Source organism: Pinus tabuliformis, chromosome 7 (assembly GCF_031772625.1).
Source record: "Pinus tabuliformis cultivar Carrire ecotype Pingquan chromosome 7, CPIR1, whole genome shotgun sequence".
NCBI lineage: Eukaryota > Viridiplantae > Streptophyta > Pinopsida > Pinales > Pinaceae > Pinus > Pinus tabuliformis.
In genome coordinates, this window is record NC_142293.1 from 1,996,719,457 (window position 1) to 1,996,737,512 (window position 18,056).

General features: G+C 35.9%; 1 protein-coding gene across 1 annotated transcript; it reads right to left on the reverse strand.

The window, feature by feature from the left end:
- Window positions 1-4,547: 4,547 nt before the first annotated feature.
- Window positions 4,548-7,646, reverse strand: LOC149256478 (uncharacterized protein At4g15970-like). Its single transcript, XM_089457436.1, has 3 exons — window positions 6,998-7,646; window positions 6,501-6,905; window positions 4,548-5,236 (listed from the first exon to the last, which is right to left on the reverse strand). Exons 1-3 carry the CDS (start codon window positions 7,217-7,219, stop codon window positions 4,730-4,732), a joined length of 1,134 nt encoding a protein of 377 aa, XP_089313562.1. The 5' UTR covers window positions 7,220-7,646; the 3' UTR covers window positions 4,548-4,729.
- Between the last annotated feature and the right edge of the window lie 10,410 nt (window positions 7,647-18,056).

Below are 18,056 nucleotides of genomic sequence, written 5' to 3' on the forward strand. Positions count from 1 at the left end.
TACCAGTGAATCAATAAAACCCCAATAAATTAATAGAGCTATAACTCCAGAAATATTGATAAACCAAAATTAATACTATTTTTCTATATATAAAATCTATTATAATTTATTTCTCAATATACAAAATTGTAATTTCCGATAACATACTTGTCTTATTTTCTATCAAAATTCTTTTTATATAGTTAAAAATATTGTTTTTTTAAGCTAAAATATTATGTGCACGATCTGGGATGGTATAATAATAATTTTTCCAGACCATTCAAAACAAATTTATTAAACCTTTTAAAATTGTCAAAATCAAACCTTTTAAAATTGTCAAAATCATTAAATATCTAGCTATTAAATATCTCGTTTAATTAGATATTATTTATTAATAAAAAATATAACATAATCCATCATTAATTTAATTTATACTGTTTTAATATTCGCTATAGGTTAAACTTATCAAATATACCAATAATTATACCAGCAAGATTCCCAAATCAACAAAGGAGATTAACCCGCTTAACCCGCTGGGACCCACAAATATCACATTCAAACTTGCATGGGAATCAAACCTGATTCGGATGGTAAAATCAAACCTGATTCACTATATTTATGCTGAGAATCGTTATAATTTAAATAGGAAAAATTAATAATTAATTTTGAAAAAAAATAATTCCTTTTATAATTTAAAATATTTTTAGTTATAAATTTCAAAACGTAAAAGAAAAACAAATAAAATTTAAGTATTATAATTAAACTGGTTTATTGATAACTTTAATTATAGAAATTAACTGGTTTTCTGATTGTTATTAGTTCTCATATTTAATATTTTTTTTTTTCTAAATTATGCTAAATTCTATTACTATAATATAATAGTACACTGAGGCTTTGGCCTTTGCATGTTCGTGCCATAGTTTAAGGCACATAACAATAAAACAGAATTGTGACTGCTCATAACGGGAAACCAGTCCAATTCAAAACTGAAATTGCAAAATAATATTTTGCTGCCCACAAGGGAAACCGACAATTAAGCACAGTATCTAACCAATTTTTCAAAAAATCATCAAAGAACCCAAATGACAACAAGTTTTCCAAAAAAGGCCCTAAAAAAACCAAATAACATAATTCCCGGAACCTAAGACTCGAAGACACGTGAAATGTTGTGTGGCCGGTCAAGTGTCATGCTGGCAAGTCAAGTATCATGTTGTGGCGACGGGTGTTTCTCAACGATGAAACACCTGTATGCATTCATGTCATCTTCTTCCTGCTGCGTTGCTCCCATGTCATTTTCCACCTGAAGGTCTCGGTCCTTCTCCTCCACAGCTTTCTTGTCCTAAGGAGTGTCCTGCTTCGCCCCTACGCCGTGTGATCTTCCTTTGACCCTAGTTGGCTCCTCGCTGGTAGGGCATCCACCTCCGGTAGTTGGCTCCTCGTGGAAGGAAATGGAGATGGTGGCGATTAAGATGGGTTGGTTCAGGGAGCAGCGGTAGGTGAACAAGGCTGAGCGGAGGGTCTGCTGTGGACTGGAGGGGATTTCAGTGGGCGGAGAGTCGAAATGTGACAGTTGGATGCGGGGAGCTCGGGAGCAGCCTCTGCCGCTGTGAGTATTTGGATATCAGCTTGTGGTCAGATGAGCCGAGGAGGAGGAAGTGTCTGAGGCCGGAGACGGTGGAGAGCGAGGTAATCTACCTCTACTGCTCCCTCTTTTGCTTCACATTCTGTGGCGAATCCTGGGCATTTTGTCGCCTGGGGGGGATGTCTGCTAGGAGACGGCTCAGAGTGATGAGAGGGCACAACAGGTTCAAAGGTCGGTTTAGAGGAAGGAATAGCAATAGACGCGGGGTGGAGAATAAAATTGCAAATCAAGCTCTGTGTAAAATGATTGCCCAGGCCAATTTCAATGCAGCATAGAATGCTGCAGCGCTTGCCCGTAGCAGTGCGAGAGCTCGGTTCCGCTACTGACAGTGGGCAGTGGCATTGCAGAGGCGAGGGATTAGAGACAATGGGGTGGAATTAAAATTACCAGAGGTCACCACTAAGCCAAGCCGAGGCAGGTAGACGCAATCAGATTGATTACAGTGCCAGCTTAATCGCCATTTATGGTCGCTGTTAAGTCGTTCTATGGTTTGGTGTGTGGGATTACGGAGGGCCATGTGGCGAGGCCACTTACCATCCCAATCTGCCGCCAGCCTACTAATCTTGACATACACCCGCATCCGGGAGGTTCTCATATTTAATATTATATATATAATGATTTTTTAATAGATTAGATGTTTCAAAAATAATTACCCTTTTCCTATTTTAATATTTTTGTGATAATTTTAGGGTGTCATTCTAATATTAATAAATAATATTAAGTTTTTTTTTTTTTTTTTTTTTTTTTTTTTTTTTTTTTTTTTATATATATATTTTGGTTTTATTTTAATATTAAGTTATATTTAATTTTTCTATATTTTGGTTTTTTGGTATGAACTAGCGATCATTTTGAGTGATTTTATGATCTTTATTTGTTTAAAATGAATTTTTGAATGTATAAATAGATTCAACGCCCTAAAAAACTACTGAATATATTATTACTTGTGATTATTATTATAATTTTGTTATGGAATAATACTATTTGTTGTTATTAGTTAATATACATTGACTCATTAGTATTATTTAATGAAACCAGGATGTGCAAGTAAAAATAGAATAGATAGATTATTTATGTATATTAATTTGAGATGTATTTGTTGAGTTTGAGAGGTTTATTCTATTATCCAGTATGAGAGGTTTATTCTATTATCCAGTATGACCGGATGTGATATGCAAGTAAAAATTGAATAAATAGATTATTTATGTATATTTATTTGAGATGTCTTCGTTGAATTGAGAGGCTCAACATAAATGATTATATATATTTGGATAGTTTTAATTAAAAGCATTATAAAACATTAATAATTACATTCTCATGAATTAAGAGGCTCAACATAAATGATTATATATATTTGGATAGTTTTAATTAAAAGCATTATAAAACATTAATAATTACATTCTCATTATGTTGGCTTGGTAAGTTGATATTTCACTTCCACTCTTCAAGTAATAAATAGAATATTTAATATTTATGTTAAATATATAACTTTATCTAACTTAAAATAGTAATTAAAAACACTTATATTTCTCTTATAAATATTTAAATATAAAATTTAAATAAATTATTTGAATATAGCATAACATAAAAATAGAAACAAACTATAACTAAAAACTCTTACTCAAATTCCTTAAAAGAGAAACCAACTATAACTAAGAACTCTTACTAAATTCAAGTAGAATAAGAGAAACAAACTATAACTAAGAACTCTTACTCAAATTCAAGTAGAATAAGGATGATTGATTGTATACTCTTCCGTGTTAGGTTTCTCTCTATCCTTATAAATCCATAAGGAAATAAAAATAGAATTCATGGCACATGATCTAAGTGAACATATGTTATGAAAACAATTTTTTTGTTTTTTTTTTTTTTTCATGTATGTGAACTTTTATATTATATTGTTTTCTAGTATTATATTATAGAAAACATATAGGGGATAACATCCCTGCATTCAATTTCAAAACCATAATAGGAACAGCGGGAGAGACACAAGTTACAGTTGAACCCCTCACTCTAATTCCATTTCTTATTAACCACACAGTGGATGACATACAAAACCCTTCACTGTTGGCTCTAATTCTAACCTCATTCTGACTCAAAATGTTGCTTAAGATGATGTGCCTTTAGGACCTTACAGTCTCACCCATCAATGTCCTCTAGCAATAGAGAATGTGTGCTTCGTCTATAGTTAGAGCTACAAATGGGGAATCAGAAGAATCGATCAAACAAAGGTAACACGCCTAGATTTTCCAATCAAGAAATCTATCCATTAGTTAGGTTTCAATGTGAATTCCGAGAAGAGGGAAACAAAAACAAAGGTTGAACCAAAAGAAAATCTAGAGGTATTCTCTCAAATCCTGTTATGCGAGTGCGAAGGGCTTCCTGAGGAAACAGGAAGGTGGGTTTAAGGGTATAAGGTGGGTTTAAGGGTATGAATTAATAGGGTCCAGAACTTGCAATTGTAAGTCAACATTCCTTAACATGAACACCTTCATACAGTCTTCTGAATATGGCATATTTTAATCTTCTCTAGCTTGCAAACAGACATAAGAAAACCATGATAAGTGAACCATTAACAACGCCTAAAATTAATGATTTAATAATATGTAAAGTTACAGCTTAAATATATGACATAAGAATTAAATAAAATAAAAAACAAAACATCTTTTCTTTTCTTTTTATATAAAAGTTGCTTTTAATTTATGATATATTTTTGAAAATTAGATGAACATGAGAGATGAATAGGAGCTGAGTTTCTTATATGACTGAGAGTTCAACTAAAAAATTGAATTGGTTCACACCTATTAATATTTCAAAATCTACAATGGAATCCATAAAAATCTCTCTGTCTATCTGATTCAGATTTATCTAAGAAAACACAACACAGGCCCAGGGCAAGATTTTCTTTAATCACCTTCGAAATGAGTAGTAAAATTTAAAACTACTTTTGATTAATTCAAAACTACTTGCCCGTAGTTGATCTGCTGAGCGTGGAAACTTACAGTTATATCTTTCATTGCGAGGGGAACATCTCTGCGAAGTCAAAAATGTCATATAAATGGAAAGAGCACATCTCTGCAAAATAAAAAAAGCCCCTTATACTTCTCTTAGCTACATAATGCTCGACATGGAACGTATACAAGCGTTGGCAGGTCTCCATTTTCCAAGACTGGGAGACGATGAATTGATGGTGGGGTCCCTGTATTCCAACCAGTCATCCATTGCATTTCCTAAATCAATAAGCTTCGCCTTCAGGCCTATGCAGCAATTTGCGTGCATGGTGTAAGCATCAGCCAAGTCTGGGCTCCTCTCACAGAATCCCCCAAAATACTTGGTTTCCAAGAACATAAATTTCATTCTCCTTGCAGCGAATCCGGTTGTGAATTTGAGAATATTTAAGACGTCCTGCTCTTTCTGGCCCGGGAAAAAGCGTCTTGACAGATACCAGTCTCTGTAAAAACTGATGGTTCGTTCATTGGAACGGATGTACATGAACCCTGTGTTGGCTTCGTTCCTGACATCGAAAGGGTCGCCATTGTATTTGTCACAGGTCATCTGGATGTCTGCATCTTCAGCCAGTCTTGGAAAGGGATTTCGCATCCACATTATGTCAGCGTCCTGCACAACAAAATATGATATAGTCTGCCCATCAAAATACAAAAACCTCAAAAAGCCTTAGAAAATTAACTTAACCCAGGTCTTTCTTATGTTGATTGATTTCCTAAAAATTATTTCAGAATCTTCTATTTCCAAAATATTTTAGGATGTTTAAGTGAAATACAGAGTTCCAAAATATATCAGAATTTTCAAGATTTCAGGACTTCAGGATGGTGGGAGTTTGCTCTCGGAACCTTATTACACTGAGTCAAAGATATTTTATCTAAAATTTGGTGGGAGTATTATCTAGAACTTTATCATAATGAGTCAAAGATATTTTATTTAAAATTTAGTGAGAGTCTGTTTTTAAAACCTTATCCCAATGAGTCAGATATTTTATCCGAGGATCATCAAAACTTAAAATCACTAGATCATCCAAACTTATTTATTTTAAGTATAGAATAATTATTCTATATAAAATTTAATGTCAAATTTCATAGAAAAGATTAAAATAAGAGTAATTTATAAAAGTTACAGGTTACACTATAGTCTTTGGATTGGGCTCAGATCTCATTACTGTATTGATTTTAGGACTTTTCATTTCTTTAACAAAGATCAGATAGGTTGCATGATATCCATCCCAAGGGACCCTTTGATGGCAAAATTAGAGAGGCTCTAAGATACCAGGTTTTGCCTTCATGAAAAGAAGGCATTATAGGCACTTAAAGAATTTGCCATACTCTGCATCAAATTTCCCGTATTATCAAAAGAATCCCCATCAGTTGATGAAGAATGGAGCTTTATCTGTTACCTAAAGATAATTCACAGATTGTAAGGTTTTTAACATGGGTTACATTTAGATTGACTACAATTTACATGCAGGAATTGCAAGAGCAAAATCAAAAATTATATCTGGCCCATTCCTAAAAAAAGAAAGACAATTCCCTCTGTTAATTAGGCCAAATGAATAATTCTTTTTTGGTTTTGAGCTGACCAAAACTGACAGTAAATTGGAATATTTGCACCAGCTGTTTCATAGCTGAAAGACAAAAACCCATTTGGCAGGCCCACCAATCCGGGCGTTCATAAAAACACTTTTGTTGATTGACAGGTAAATGACCACATAAAAGGCATTGAAGTCTTAAAATGTTATCCTGGAATCAGACTATGCCTTTTCTAGATAAGAAAAATTGACTAATGGTTTTGCCTCTGTTTGTATACTTTAAACTGAAGAGAAAACCCAGAAATAGGGATGCAAAATTCTAGGCTTTCTTTAACTACTTACCGAAAAAAGAATACTGTAACCGCGTTCCAGAATGTCTGCCATGAAGTCAAGTCTCCTCCACATCATCTTCAAGTAATCTTCAGTCATGAACACCTTCTCTGCAGAGAAATCTACACCCTTTGTCGTCAAAAAGTAGCAGTGCGGATGAATTCGGAGACAGCGGTCGTAGGCCTTGCGATCCAAAGCAACAATGAGCAGATTGTGCAGCAAATCCCGTGTCCCTTCACCCATATAGAAGCTCTCAAGGAAGAGATCAATCATGGTATTCGGCTTAGCCCAGGCCGCATTCAAGGTCGTAATTATTACTGTCTTGTTCCGGTTAGCTGTTTTCGCCAAAACTACATCTAATTCATCTTGAGGGCGGCGGGCAGGAACAGGAGCTGGAGAAGGCGCCATTAAAATCTTCTGCACTCAAGGAATACACAAGATTCAAAAAATGGTGCACTGAATTTGATATGCGCTGAAACAGCAAACAGGACAAGGAGCGGTAAAATTACCACAGGCAATTTTTGGGCAGATCTCATGGAATAGTCAGAATCTCCAATAACTGAGCGTGAAACGAAATTGGTGAGCACCTGCGAAACGGAAGGATGAAAGAAGGGACCGTAAACATTTGTTGCCAATCCGATGCCTCCAATGCAAAGCAGGATGAGGAACACCTCCCTCACAATATGCTTGCGGACCATCATGGCTTCTGCTAGCCCACTTTTCTTGTTCATTGCGGGAATCGGCTCACCCTGGATTTATTTTTATGTGACCACCTTCCAAACAGGATGGACAAGTAATCTCAGTATACACAGATTTCCATTTAATTTCAAACTGAAAGAGACTCGAACTTGCGACATGCCCGACCTTCACAAATGGGAAAATCTACGGTTAGCGCTAAACACTGCTTGAAGTTTGAACTCAAAAGGAACAAATGCAGCGGGGGTAATACAAATATTGGTCATCATGTTTGGAATTCTGTTGTATAATTAGGTGAGACTGGTTAATTTTGCTGATCGAACTCTCACAATGGGTGCCCACTGCCTACAGGCCACGCCATGTTTCTGCCTAAATCTTCACTTGTTCCCTGGCTCTGCGACTGGTTTTGCTTTCCACCCTTGAAATTAAGAGTCCACGACCAATTAGGAATTGGTGATCTGAATCTTTGTTCATCACAGCAGCTCTTGTCGACATGGTGTTCGAACCTAACGAATTTTCTTTACAAAGTCGGTAGAATTGGTAGATATTGTTTACCAATTTGGTTGAATTTTTTATCAAACTTATAAAATAATTGTTACGATTATAATTTCGATATAAACTAATGGTTAAGATTATAATTTTATGTGTTGTAGTATGTAACTTTTTACTTATCTTATATGTCATTGGTTGTTTTTTTATGGGTTATTATTAGTTAGAGTTTATTTTAAGAGGAAGAGTTGTTTCTGATTTCTAGGAGGTGGTTAGATTTAGTTGGTTTGAGATATATTATTTAATTAGTTAGTTTCCTAAATTAGTGTGTGGTTGAGATATTCTCTCAACTAAGTGATTGTGTCCAAGATAGTTTGTCCATTTTGAAATTACTTTCATGTATTTATATTTATATTATTATATTGGTTAATAAAACACTCAACACAATTTTGATATCTAATAATGTCTACTCTTAATATGACTTAGAATGGCTCTGAGTTTAACTCCTCTAAATGGAAGCTTGTAAGGTTAATTTATTGTGTGAATGAATTGGATATAAGAGAGCATATAACTAGCATTTGCACCACATGTTGCAAAGGAAATGCCGCAAGGCAATGGTATAAGAAACATTAGCAATTTTGTTTCTTTATTAGAGTTTCTTTTTATTATATGTTATGTTTTAGGGAGATTCCAACCAGGATATGTTCAAAGTGAAGGCAATGCACAACACTTCACTCCAAAGAATTTATGAAAATGCTCTTCATTAATATTCTAGAACCTTTACAAGTAAATGTTTTAAATCAAACATTTCATAACAAAGTAATCTTATATCACCTTAATTCACAATGTAATGGATAATAGTTTTCGTTCATTAGAAGTTGGTCTAATTTTATGAGGAAAGCCTAATAGAAAGGCTTTAGTAGTAAGGGGAACATTAATAAACTCCATCATCATTTGTTATATAATGTTGTTAATGTAGCTACTTGTTGCTTCTTATCCTTATTTTAGTCGTGTAATATGTCCAAACTATAAAATAATGGTATTATTTATTCTCTTTGGACCATTGTATTATTATTTAATATCGATTCATGAATTTTTGTATCCTCTCCTTTTGTTATTTTGATTTGTGTCATTTCAAAAAAATGTTCCTCCAATAACCTATATTATTGCTATCTTAGCAGTGACATTGCCATTAGGTTTGTTTGCTTGACATTAAGCACGAGTATGTAATTTCAATTGCAAATTTCATGCCTCCATTCCATTTTTTCTATATATGAAGTTGATATTCATATAAATTGGTTAACATAGATCTTCAAGTAATTTATTTCAATAACATGTTAAAATATTTTTGAAAAGTATAAGGTTTAAACATCTTACTCACATATTTTTTTTTACTTCTAATTACTTTACATAAAATTATATTAGGTCATATGGACCACTAATTAAATGTGCATAGCATATTTTATTATTATTATTATGGCTGACATTTCTTTTTTGTTTAGAGAATATTTGTGTTAATTCCAAATTGAACACGAACATACTTACACATCGCTTTCATATTGAATTATAAAATGAACCTAGACTCAATTACATAATTAGATTATATTAATAATATTTGAAAATAAAATTTATATTAAAAATATAAATTTTATCCATTTAAAAAATAATTAAAATAAATTACTTAATTAAATTTTAACCACTAAAGATTTTAAAAAACACTTAAAAGCTTAAATCAAAATAAACGTTGAGTCATCTAAACCAATGCACATTATACTAAAAAGTGGTTGGAAAAGGAGCATTGATTAATAGCGAAATCACTTAAAAACTTAAATAAAAATAAACTTTCAATCATCTAAACCAATGCACATTATACTACAAAGGGGTTGGAAAATGAGCATTGATTAATAGTGACACATGCAACCATACTATCGCTAACCAAAAAAAAAAATTGACATCTTAACATATGAATATATAGATTTATGACTATATTACGGTAAAAGTTAATACAACTTCAACATTGACTATAATTTAGTGTGGGAGGTGGTGGAGATTACACTCATCATACAGAGGATTTGATTAATAAATTGGAATCTAGGAAAAGTGCTTTATTACTCTCGAATAAATTCAACCATTATAGGGTTAATGCACCTTGGTAATTAATGGGGGTCACCCATCCCCAGGTGCCAACTTGGATCGAGGGACCGGACAGCTCCACGCAGCCACCACATACCCAACATTGTCCTGTGCATGTTCTAGCTATCGTCCTCTTCCTGCACTTGTTCCTCATCTGGCCGTCCATTTGCTCAGGGTTCGATCCGACGGTGCTAATCCTACTGAGTGTTTTGGAAACTACTTTTCCCATCCCAATCACGGTTTTGCATGCCATTTCACTATGCGGAGTCTGAGTTCTGGTTAACGAGTGATAGAGGAGGGTTTTGAGATTCATTCTACTCTACGACTGCTGCTGGGTTCTGTCTCTGTCGTGGGGCTCCCTTAAGCAGTTCCCTGCCATGACTCAAGCTCCAGAGGAATTACTAAAACGGGGGTTCCATGAGTTTGAGTCGATCCCAGTTATCTTACAGAGATGGACAACCGGGAAACCCTTGTCAAATTTGAGGTAAGGTTCTTATATCAGTTAATCACTCTTTTCTTTCTTGTTTTGGATTTACCTGCCATAATACTTAACTCACGGTTGTCGTATTGGTTGCATTGCAGTTCTCAAGACTGTGTGGCATAGATATTTCATCCGACTGGTAAGATCTCTAGACAATTCCTATTAATCAATCTCATTCCTTTTATCCTCGACTAACTACTAGCCTTGGGTTTTTGCAGGTAGAGCCTATTCAGGTATTTGGTAGCCTATGCAGTGACCCGAGTAGTGGTTCCTGGTTTGCGCACTTGCTCATATACAATTGCTCTTCAATTTTTCTTAACTCAAGTGCTTCCTAGGGCAGTAGGCTTGTGCTTGAGGCACGTAGGTGTTTCTAGCAGGATTGTTCTCAGCACTGTCGAATTTCTGGTGCTGCGCTTCACCTCTCAGGCCAGGGTTACCCTTTTTATATTCAGTACTTAATTTTTGTTGTGCTAATGGGATTCACAGATGATCAATGCCACAGGTAGTTTGGGGACACATCGACGGTGGAGAGGAATTCGTTGTGGCTGAAAGGTAACTGTTCCACCTCCTGCGCCGTTCCGTTGCTCATTCAACTCCTCCCCCGAGCACCCTACCTCCCTCTACAACCCCTCTGTAACCCAATTAGGGTTTCACGAACCCTTCTTATTGCTCAAGTTTCTGGTGGTATTTTTCTATCACGCGACTTTGTCCATGAACCAGCTACTCACCGAGGTCTGTTTCTTCACACCATTTTCCATGGTAAGCTAAAATGTTTCCGGATTGCTAAGGTTTTGTTTGTAATTTCTCTCTGGTTCTCATGAGTTTGTTTATCTCGACAGGGTCTCAATCTCCATCTTGTTGTGCAAGTACTTGCCCTTTATCCTAGTGCGAAACGAATATGCTGTCGAGTTCCTTCAAACCCTTCGCACTCATCTCACGTAAAGAATTAGTTTTCTTTTATGTACATTAAGGGGTTTTCTTAATTGTTCGTCTCAATTTTGCACCGATTAACCCCCACCTTCCTGTGTTCGATGTTTTCAGAATGTTGCGCAACAGTCAGGGTTTTGCACATGCTAGAGTGTCTTCTGGTTAGCTTCAACACTCCATGTGTGGTACTTGCGCATTCCCCTGTTCGCTGTAAAGGGTTCTTGGTATCAATTTGTTCCTAACGGCCTCAAAGGCTCTAGAGGTCGTGACTCTTTTTTAATGTTTTGTGTTATTTTAAGAGGAATATATAAAGCGAGCTCAAACTCCTATTCTTTTTTTGAGATAGTCCTTCTATGGAGGCACAGGTTCTTTCACATTCTAACTATTTATAGCATTTGGTTCTTGTATTTGTTTTGCCATAAAACAACATTTTTCTAGGTATGCAATTGAAATCATTATTACATTTATGTGTTTAGCTACGAGCTCTGTATTCCTCTTTTCTCTTTGTGCACATAATGTTTGTTTTAATGTTAGGTGTATATTATACTTATGTTAAATTATATACTACGTTCTTTGCATTCGACTGATGCTATTAGTTTTCCTAAATTATTATATGGACTTCTAGTTACTAGATGATTTTTCATTACATCAATTTACCTCAGGTTAAATGGTTTCATTGCATAGTCTAATACCCAGCACCTAGGTTTTCATGTTAGTGATAACAGAGTTTTCCTTGCTAACCCATTACTTGGCTCCTTCAAGTAACTTGGATTTTCAGGCCATTTCTCTGTAGGGTTTTCACCCTCACACAAAGAAATCTACCTACACAACTGACCAATGTTACAGTTAATATTTCTACCCTTGACTAGCCATGTGGTACGAGTTCCTAGTACTCGACTGCAGCTTCCCTTCACAACTTGGGAACTGCAACTTCCTTTTAATCACTCTCAGAGTCTTAACATGACCAAATCTTCAGTTAACATTCTACCAAGAAATATGGAGTTTTCTTTATATATATTTTTAAAGACAAATTCAACAAATGTTATACTGAGCCTCCAGAATTCATGAACCTGTAATTTAGGAATTTGTTTTATGAATTAGTTCCAAGTTCCTTCATTATTTGTTGTTGTAAATTTAATTTCTGAGGTAAAGCCTCAGGATCGAGAAATCCTTTATAGGTTTGCTCTTACAAAAGGGTTTGGGTCATTAGATTCCGATAGTTATTAACCCTAGATGCATTCATAGTTATCATGACAATTCCAGAATCCATTATTTCCAGTATTCTTTTAAATCATGCACTCTTTACTTACAACAATCTTGCTAAATCATGCAATCTTTACTTACAACAATCTTTCTAAATCATGCAACATTACTTACAACAATCTTTCTAAATCATGCAATTGTACAGTGACCAAACAACTTTGTTTTATAACAGAATTTCCATCATAATAAATATTTTCAGGAATCTTCCCTATTCATAGTAAATAATCTTAGTAAATAACCAACGTAGTGCAGACTTTGGGGTGTTAGAAATAGCGATATCTTTGAAACATGTGAGAGAGAGGATATAAGTTTTTTATTTAAATTGGAAGGGATTTCAAAAACTGAGAATAGAAACAGTTTAAGTTTTTATTAAGGAATACATAAATTAAAAAAAATATTTGTATGGTCATCTTCCACCTCTTTATTTTCATCCTCTTTCTTCAAACCTGCCAAGACCGACAGATAAACACCAGGCGCTAAATATCAACAAATCCAGAAAATACATAATTAAAGGAACAAAAACCCTATAATATGCATGATGAATACCTGGAGGATCAACCTTGAAGGTGTATGCGTCAGAAGTTTCCTTACCTGCCTGCAAGACCAACAGATAAACACAAATGAAAACACAAATGCAAAGTTTAAGCTCACGATTATGCAGGGTTATATGATATATCTTGTCATTCAGTTGAAACTGAAATGGTATTGAAACTGTATTAATTTGATGGCACACTATTCTTGAATCATCTAACATTTGATCGGATGGTGCAGACTTGTGCCAAGTGGCAATTAGGGGAGTTGATTTCAGAGGGGAACGCCTTACGACGTAACTATTATTGCAATGTGGATTGTTGCTATGTTAACAATAGTGTGTTTTTGTTTGTCCATCAAAGGTGTATGGAAATGCATCGTTCTTGTGAAAAAGTGAAGCCATATGAGTAAAGGAGCTAAGATATGCACAAAGGAACTACAACCTATTGTAGAAAATCGTTGTCATCATTGCATTGGAGAAATGTGCTTAGATAAAGAGAAATATGCCTGTTAAATTTGTAGATTTGGTTGAGAAAACTCAGAAGGCTACTGGCCTTGCAAATTATTTTATCGCAAAAGAATTAATAGCTAAAGTCTAGGCTCCTATGAAGAGTAGGTACATTTTCTCTTTTCCTTTAACATATATAAATGTCGAGAATAAATGGGACAACAATGACAATATTCTTCCAAAGGGCTTTGTAAAAAAATTGATAAAAAATAAAAAAAAATCCAAGAAACCATTGAGTAGAGAAAAGAAAGTTGTTGGTAGTGTTTGAGAGGTGCCAACAAAGAGAGGGATGGTTAACCACAATAATGGTAACAATGGCCATGGTATTGAGAAAGGTGTCACCGACTGGAAAATAAGGGAGGTATATTTCTTTTTCATTATTCCATGCACATGAGATGAAAAATATTTTATATAAATAAGTGTGATCTGTGGTTAAATAATATTTTAATTGCTATTGTAACACCCCTAAGATGAGACCCATCTGTGAGATGTACATATCATGTTTAGTTCGATGACTAGGAACTATTTAAATCCAATGAACCCATGTACATATGTGTTTTAGGTTAGTGTACCTATTTGTGTTTTGAGGCTAAATAGTCTAATTTTGTAAATATAAAAGCACATGCATATTAATACAATAAACCACTGTTACAGAACAAGTCAAATAAGAGTGTATGTGGATCTAAAACTCCACAAATGTGAAGGGCAAGATAAGGGATAAGTAATGAAGGGCTTAAGCCTATGTGGTTATGCTATTATTAAAAGAAGCTTAAGTCAAAAAGTGCACATGTTTTATCCTGAGACAATAAAGTGACTTTGGAGAGTGTGATTTGTCAGAGGAGGTGCATTCACATAAAAGTAAAATATGTTGGAATCATTCTATCATCCATTGCGATTTTTTGTATAGGGAAAAGTGATTGAACTCCCAAAAAGGGGAAACGGGGTGACTACATGACATGGTTGGCTTACAGTAAAAGCCTAGGTGGATTCGAGAAAAAAGGGTTAGGTTTCTCTAGTGTGAGGCTAAAAAGGTATTATGGGGAAAACTCTTAAGAGAAGCTACAAATCCTATCATCCATAGATATCTTAAGAATCCTTAGCTGCTCAGTTGAAAACCCATGGAAGGGTAGTGGCACAACCCAATGGACTATAGGTACAGAGAAGGGGGAGCACTACTTTACGTAGTGTGAGCTAATGGGGGATATAACATATTGATGGGAGGTTACTGAAGTTTGGTGTTGTGATGTTATGTTCAAAATTAATTAGGTTCCATAGCTAGCTTTAGGTAATCCTTTCTATTGGTTATGTCATGGCCCTGACTTGGGAGTGACCCAATGCTAAGAGATTATGTGTAGTGTGGTTAATGGTTGGGTGGAACATCTAAGGTCAACAACCAATTAGTGTTTTCTTTATAAAGATAAGTGTTTATTCTTAGATTTATTTTATTTCCACTATTAATATTCATGTACTTTTATGTGTGCATGAATAGTAATTTAAGTGGTTTCATTTGTGTAATTACATTTCTGTACATAAATTCATTGTATGTTAGAACACATTAGACATGCTTGATCAATGCCACATGAATCAAATTCAAGGAAATTTTTATGAAAAGCAAATTGCATATGTGGTGATGCACTCCAGTGGGTGGCTAGGGGCATTATAAAGTGGTGTTAGAGCCCATGTTACAACACTTAGGCCATATGGGTCCAACTACATTTACAAAGTAAATATCATGGGTTGCATGGCCATTGTTTGACGGAAGTTCGTAAAGAATGGAGATGGCAGAAATTTTCAATTTATAATAAAATTTAGAGGATGAAATCCGTTAAGAATGAAAAAAAGAAAAGTCAAATTGATTGTTACGTGCTCATAGTTTGTGAAACAATGGGCCAATTATAGAAGTGGAGCTTCCAATTTTGCGTAAATGAAAATTATGAAAAAGTAAATTTTATTGACGAAAAAGAATTTGAAAAAGGATTATAAAATTTTGAACATTTTGATAATTTCATCTTATGACATCAACAATGAGGTGTCAATATTAGGTGGTAGTGAGGGTGGTAGCTAAGTTTGCATGTGAAGGGCATGTGGCACCACTAAATTCCATCAAAATTCAACTAGTAGTTAAACTCACTCACACCTTTAGATCCAATGTCAATATAAGACATTAGTTTGCTTGGATGTTAGCCATTAGATTCATAGAAGTGCAACTATGCGTTAACCTATGCGCATGTTGGGATCTGATAGATTTGTACCATTAAATCAACTGGATGCTAATCATTAGATCCATTATAACTATAATTATGCATCAACCCACATGCAAGTTGAGATCAGATATGAATCTAGATAATAAAATCAAGTCAAAGTCAATTGTTAGATCCATGAAAGGTGCATTCACATAAAAGTAAAATATTTTGGAATCATTCTATCATCCATTGCAATTTTTTGTATAGGGAAAAGTGATTGAACTCCCAAAAAGAGAAAACAGGGTGACTACATGACATGGTTGGCTTATAGTAAAAGCCTAGGTGGATTTGAGAAAAAAGGGTTAGGTTTCTCTAGCGTGAGGCTAAAAAGGTATCAGGGGGAAAAATCTTAAGAGAAGCTAGAACTCCTATAATCCATAGATATCTTAAGCATCCTTAACTGCTCAATTGAAAACCCATGGAAGGGTAGTGGCACAACCCAATGGACTATAGGTACAGAGAAGGGGGAGCACTACTTTGCGTAGTGTGAGCTAATGGGAGATATAACATATTGATGGGAGGTTACTGAAGTTTGGTGTTGTGATGTTATTGTTGGAGAGGTAAATCCCCTCTACGGATAGAGGCGATCCCTACTAGCCCAGAATGGGTCTAGCAACAATCAATCAATGCTACTATGCAAGTTCCTAATTGCAAATAAAAGAGAGGCAATGAACACCTACTTGGATTCCAACGCTATTGTTTGATGAAGAGATGCCGCTCTCGCTCCTTCGCTCTGGCCGGTCACGATCCTCCACGATCTCCGTGAATAGATACCTGCGCACACGAAGAGAAAGGCAAACGCAAGCGTGAAATCTAATAAAAGCAATTATACATCAGTCAGAAAGGATGTAATTCACATTAACCATTATAAAGACAAATGAGAATGGAACCATAACAGTAGTCATCTATTATTAAATCAATAACAGAGAAAGGTACAACCAAAGTTCTGACGCTGAGTCCTTCTCTAGAGGGTCCAGCCAGCAAGTCTCTTAAGCATTCACCCTTGGAGGTAGATTCTCCCAAAACAAAGCTCTCTCTCACACAAGCAATACTCACAACCTTCCTTAAGCTTCCTCTAGCAAAACCACACTTGTCACACCAACTACCTACTAGCAGCAGCAGTCTAAGCACTATGAATTCGACACTATCCAAAACTCGCTGCTCATGGCAATGGTGGAGGTTTAAATAGGAGAAGGAGTCTCCATGAATGGTGGGAGGATAAGCTTATCTTCAAGGAAGGTGGTTTCAAATGATGAACAGACATGCCATAGAAGGGAGGGCGATACTCACAAGGCCAACAACCAAGTCTGGAACCATCTGGAAGGCTGGCTGTTGGAACAAATTCGCCCAAACTGGATCAGCGCGGGTGCGACACTGAACTGGGGCGCTGACAATGCATCATAATAACGGAGCAGGTTGTGTCAGCGCGACTCAATACTTTCATAGGATGCGCTGGCTCATGAAATTCGACCAGCACGGAAAACCCGTGTGCTTCTGCGCTGGCAGCACATCGGTTACATTATCAACCGCCAGTCAGCGCGGTTATTTTAATAACAGTCGCGCTGATGAAATAAACTTTGGAAAAGTGGGTCATTTGGCTAGTTGAGAGAGCATGAGCATGGTGCATTTGATTTCATGACACAGTAGGGAGACTGACAGGGAGACAGTGACAAATTACTGCGTAACAGATGCCCCCTAAAGCATGAAGCCCGAGAGAGTGGGAGGGGTGAAATGCTTTACAAAACTGCTGAACTGGAACACCACCAGGAAGGACCTGCACGTATGTACAACTGATATCTCGATTACATGTAGTCTAGGCATGGGCGCAGCCATCCAAAAGACATATGAAGAAGGTCTGTGGTATGGACGCAGCCACCCAACTGAAAAGACCATGATGATAAGAAGGTATGGACGCAGCCATCCCAAAGACTCAGGTATGGGCGCAGCCATCCATCAATGAGTCATGTAATAACAATCCACAAAATCGCAGCCTGGTTCACAACAGACAAAGACCAGGGTCTTGCGCTCCATCCCAACCCGAACAAAGTACAATTCCAAGCATGTGAATACATGAGCTGAAGTCGAACATGCATGAACATCGTCTGATTACCAGTCAATGATGAAAACTGTTAACAGACGCGAGAGGTACCACCAATAATGACAATGGTCCTCAAGGTACTTATAGGTACAATCTGCGGCGTGTGAATCAATGAGCTGGTGTCGAACACCCGCAAAATCATCCGATCGGAGGCCAATGATGAAAACCTCACGATGAACCTGCCATTGAGGCATGCAGG

Bases quoted from the DNA above. Each gene is read 5' to 3' on its own strand.
- LOC149256478 (XM_089457436.1), bottom strand. From the start codon at position 7,219: ATGAACAAGAAAAGTGGGCTAGCAGAAGCCATGATGGTCCGCAAGCAT. The intron at 6,906-6,997 runs GTAATTTTACCG...CCTTGAGTGCAG, and splicing joins CTGCCCAAAAATTGCCTGTG to AAGATTTTAATGGCGCCTTC. The intron at 5,237-6,500 runs GTAAGTAGTTAA...TTTGTTGTGCAG, and splicing joins GTTACAGTATTCTTTTTTCG to GACGCTGACATAATGTGGAT.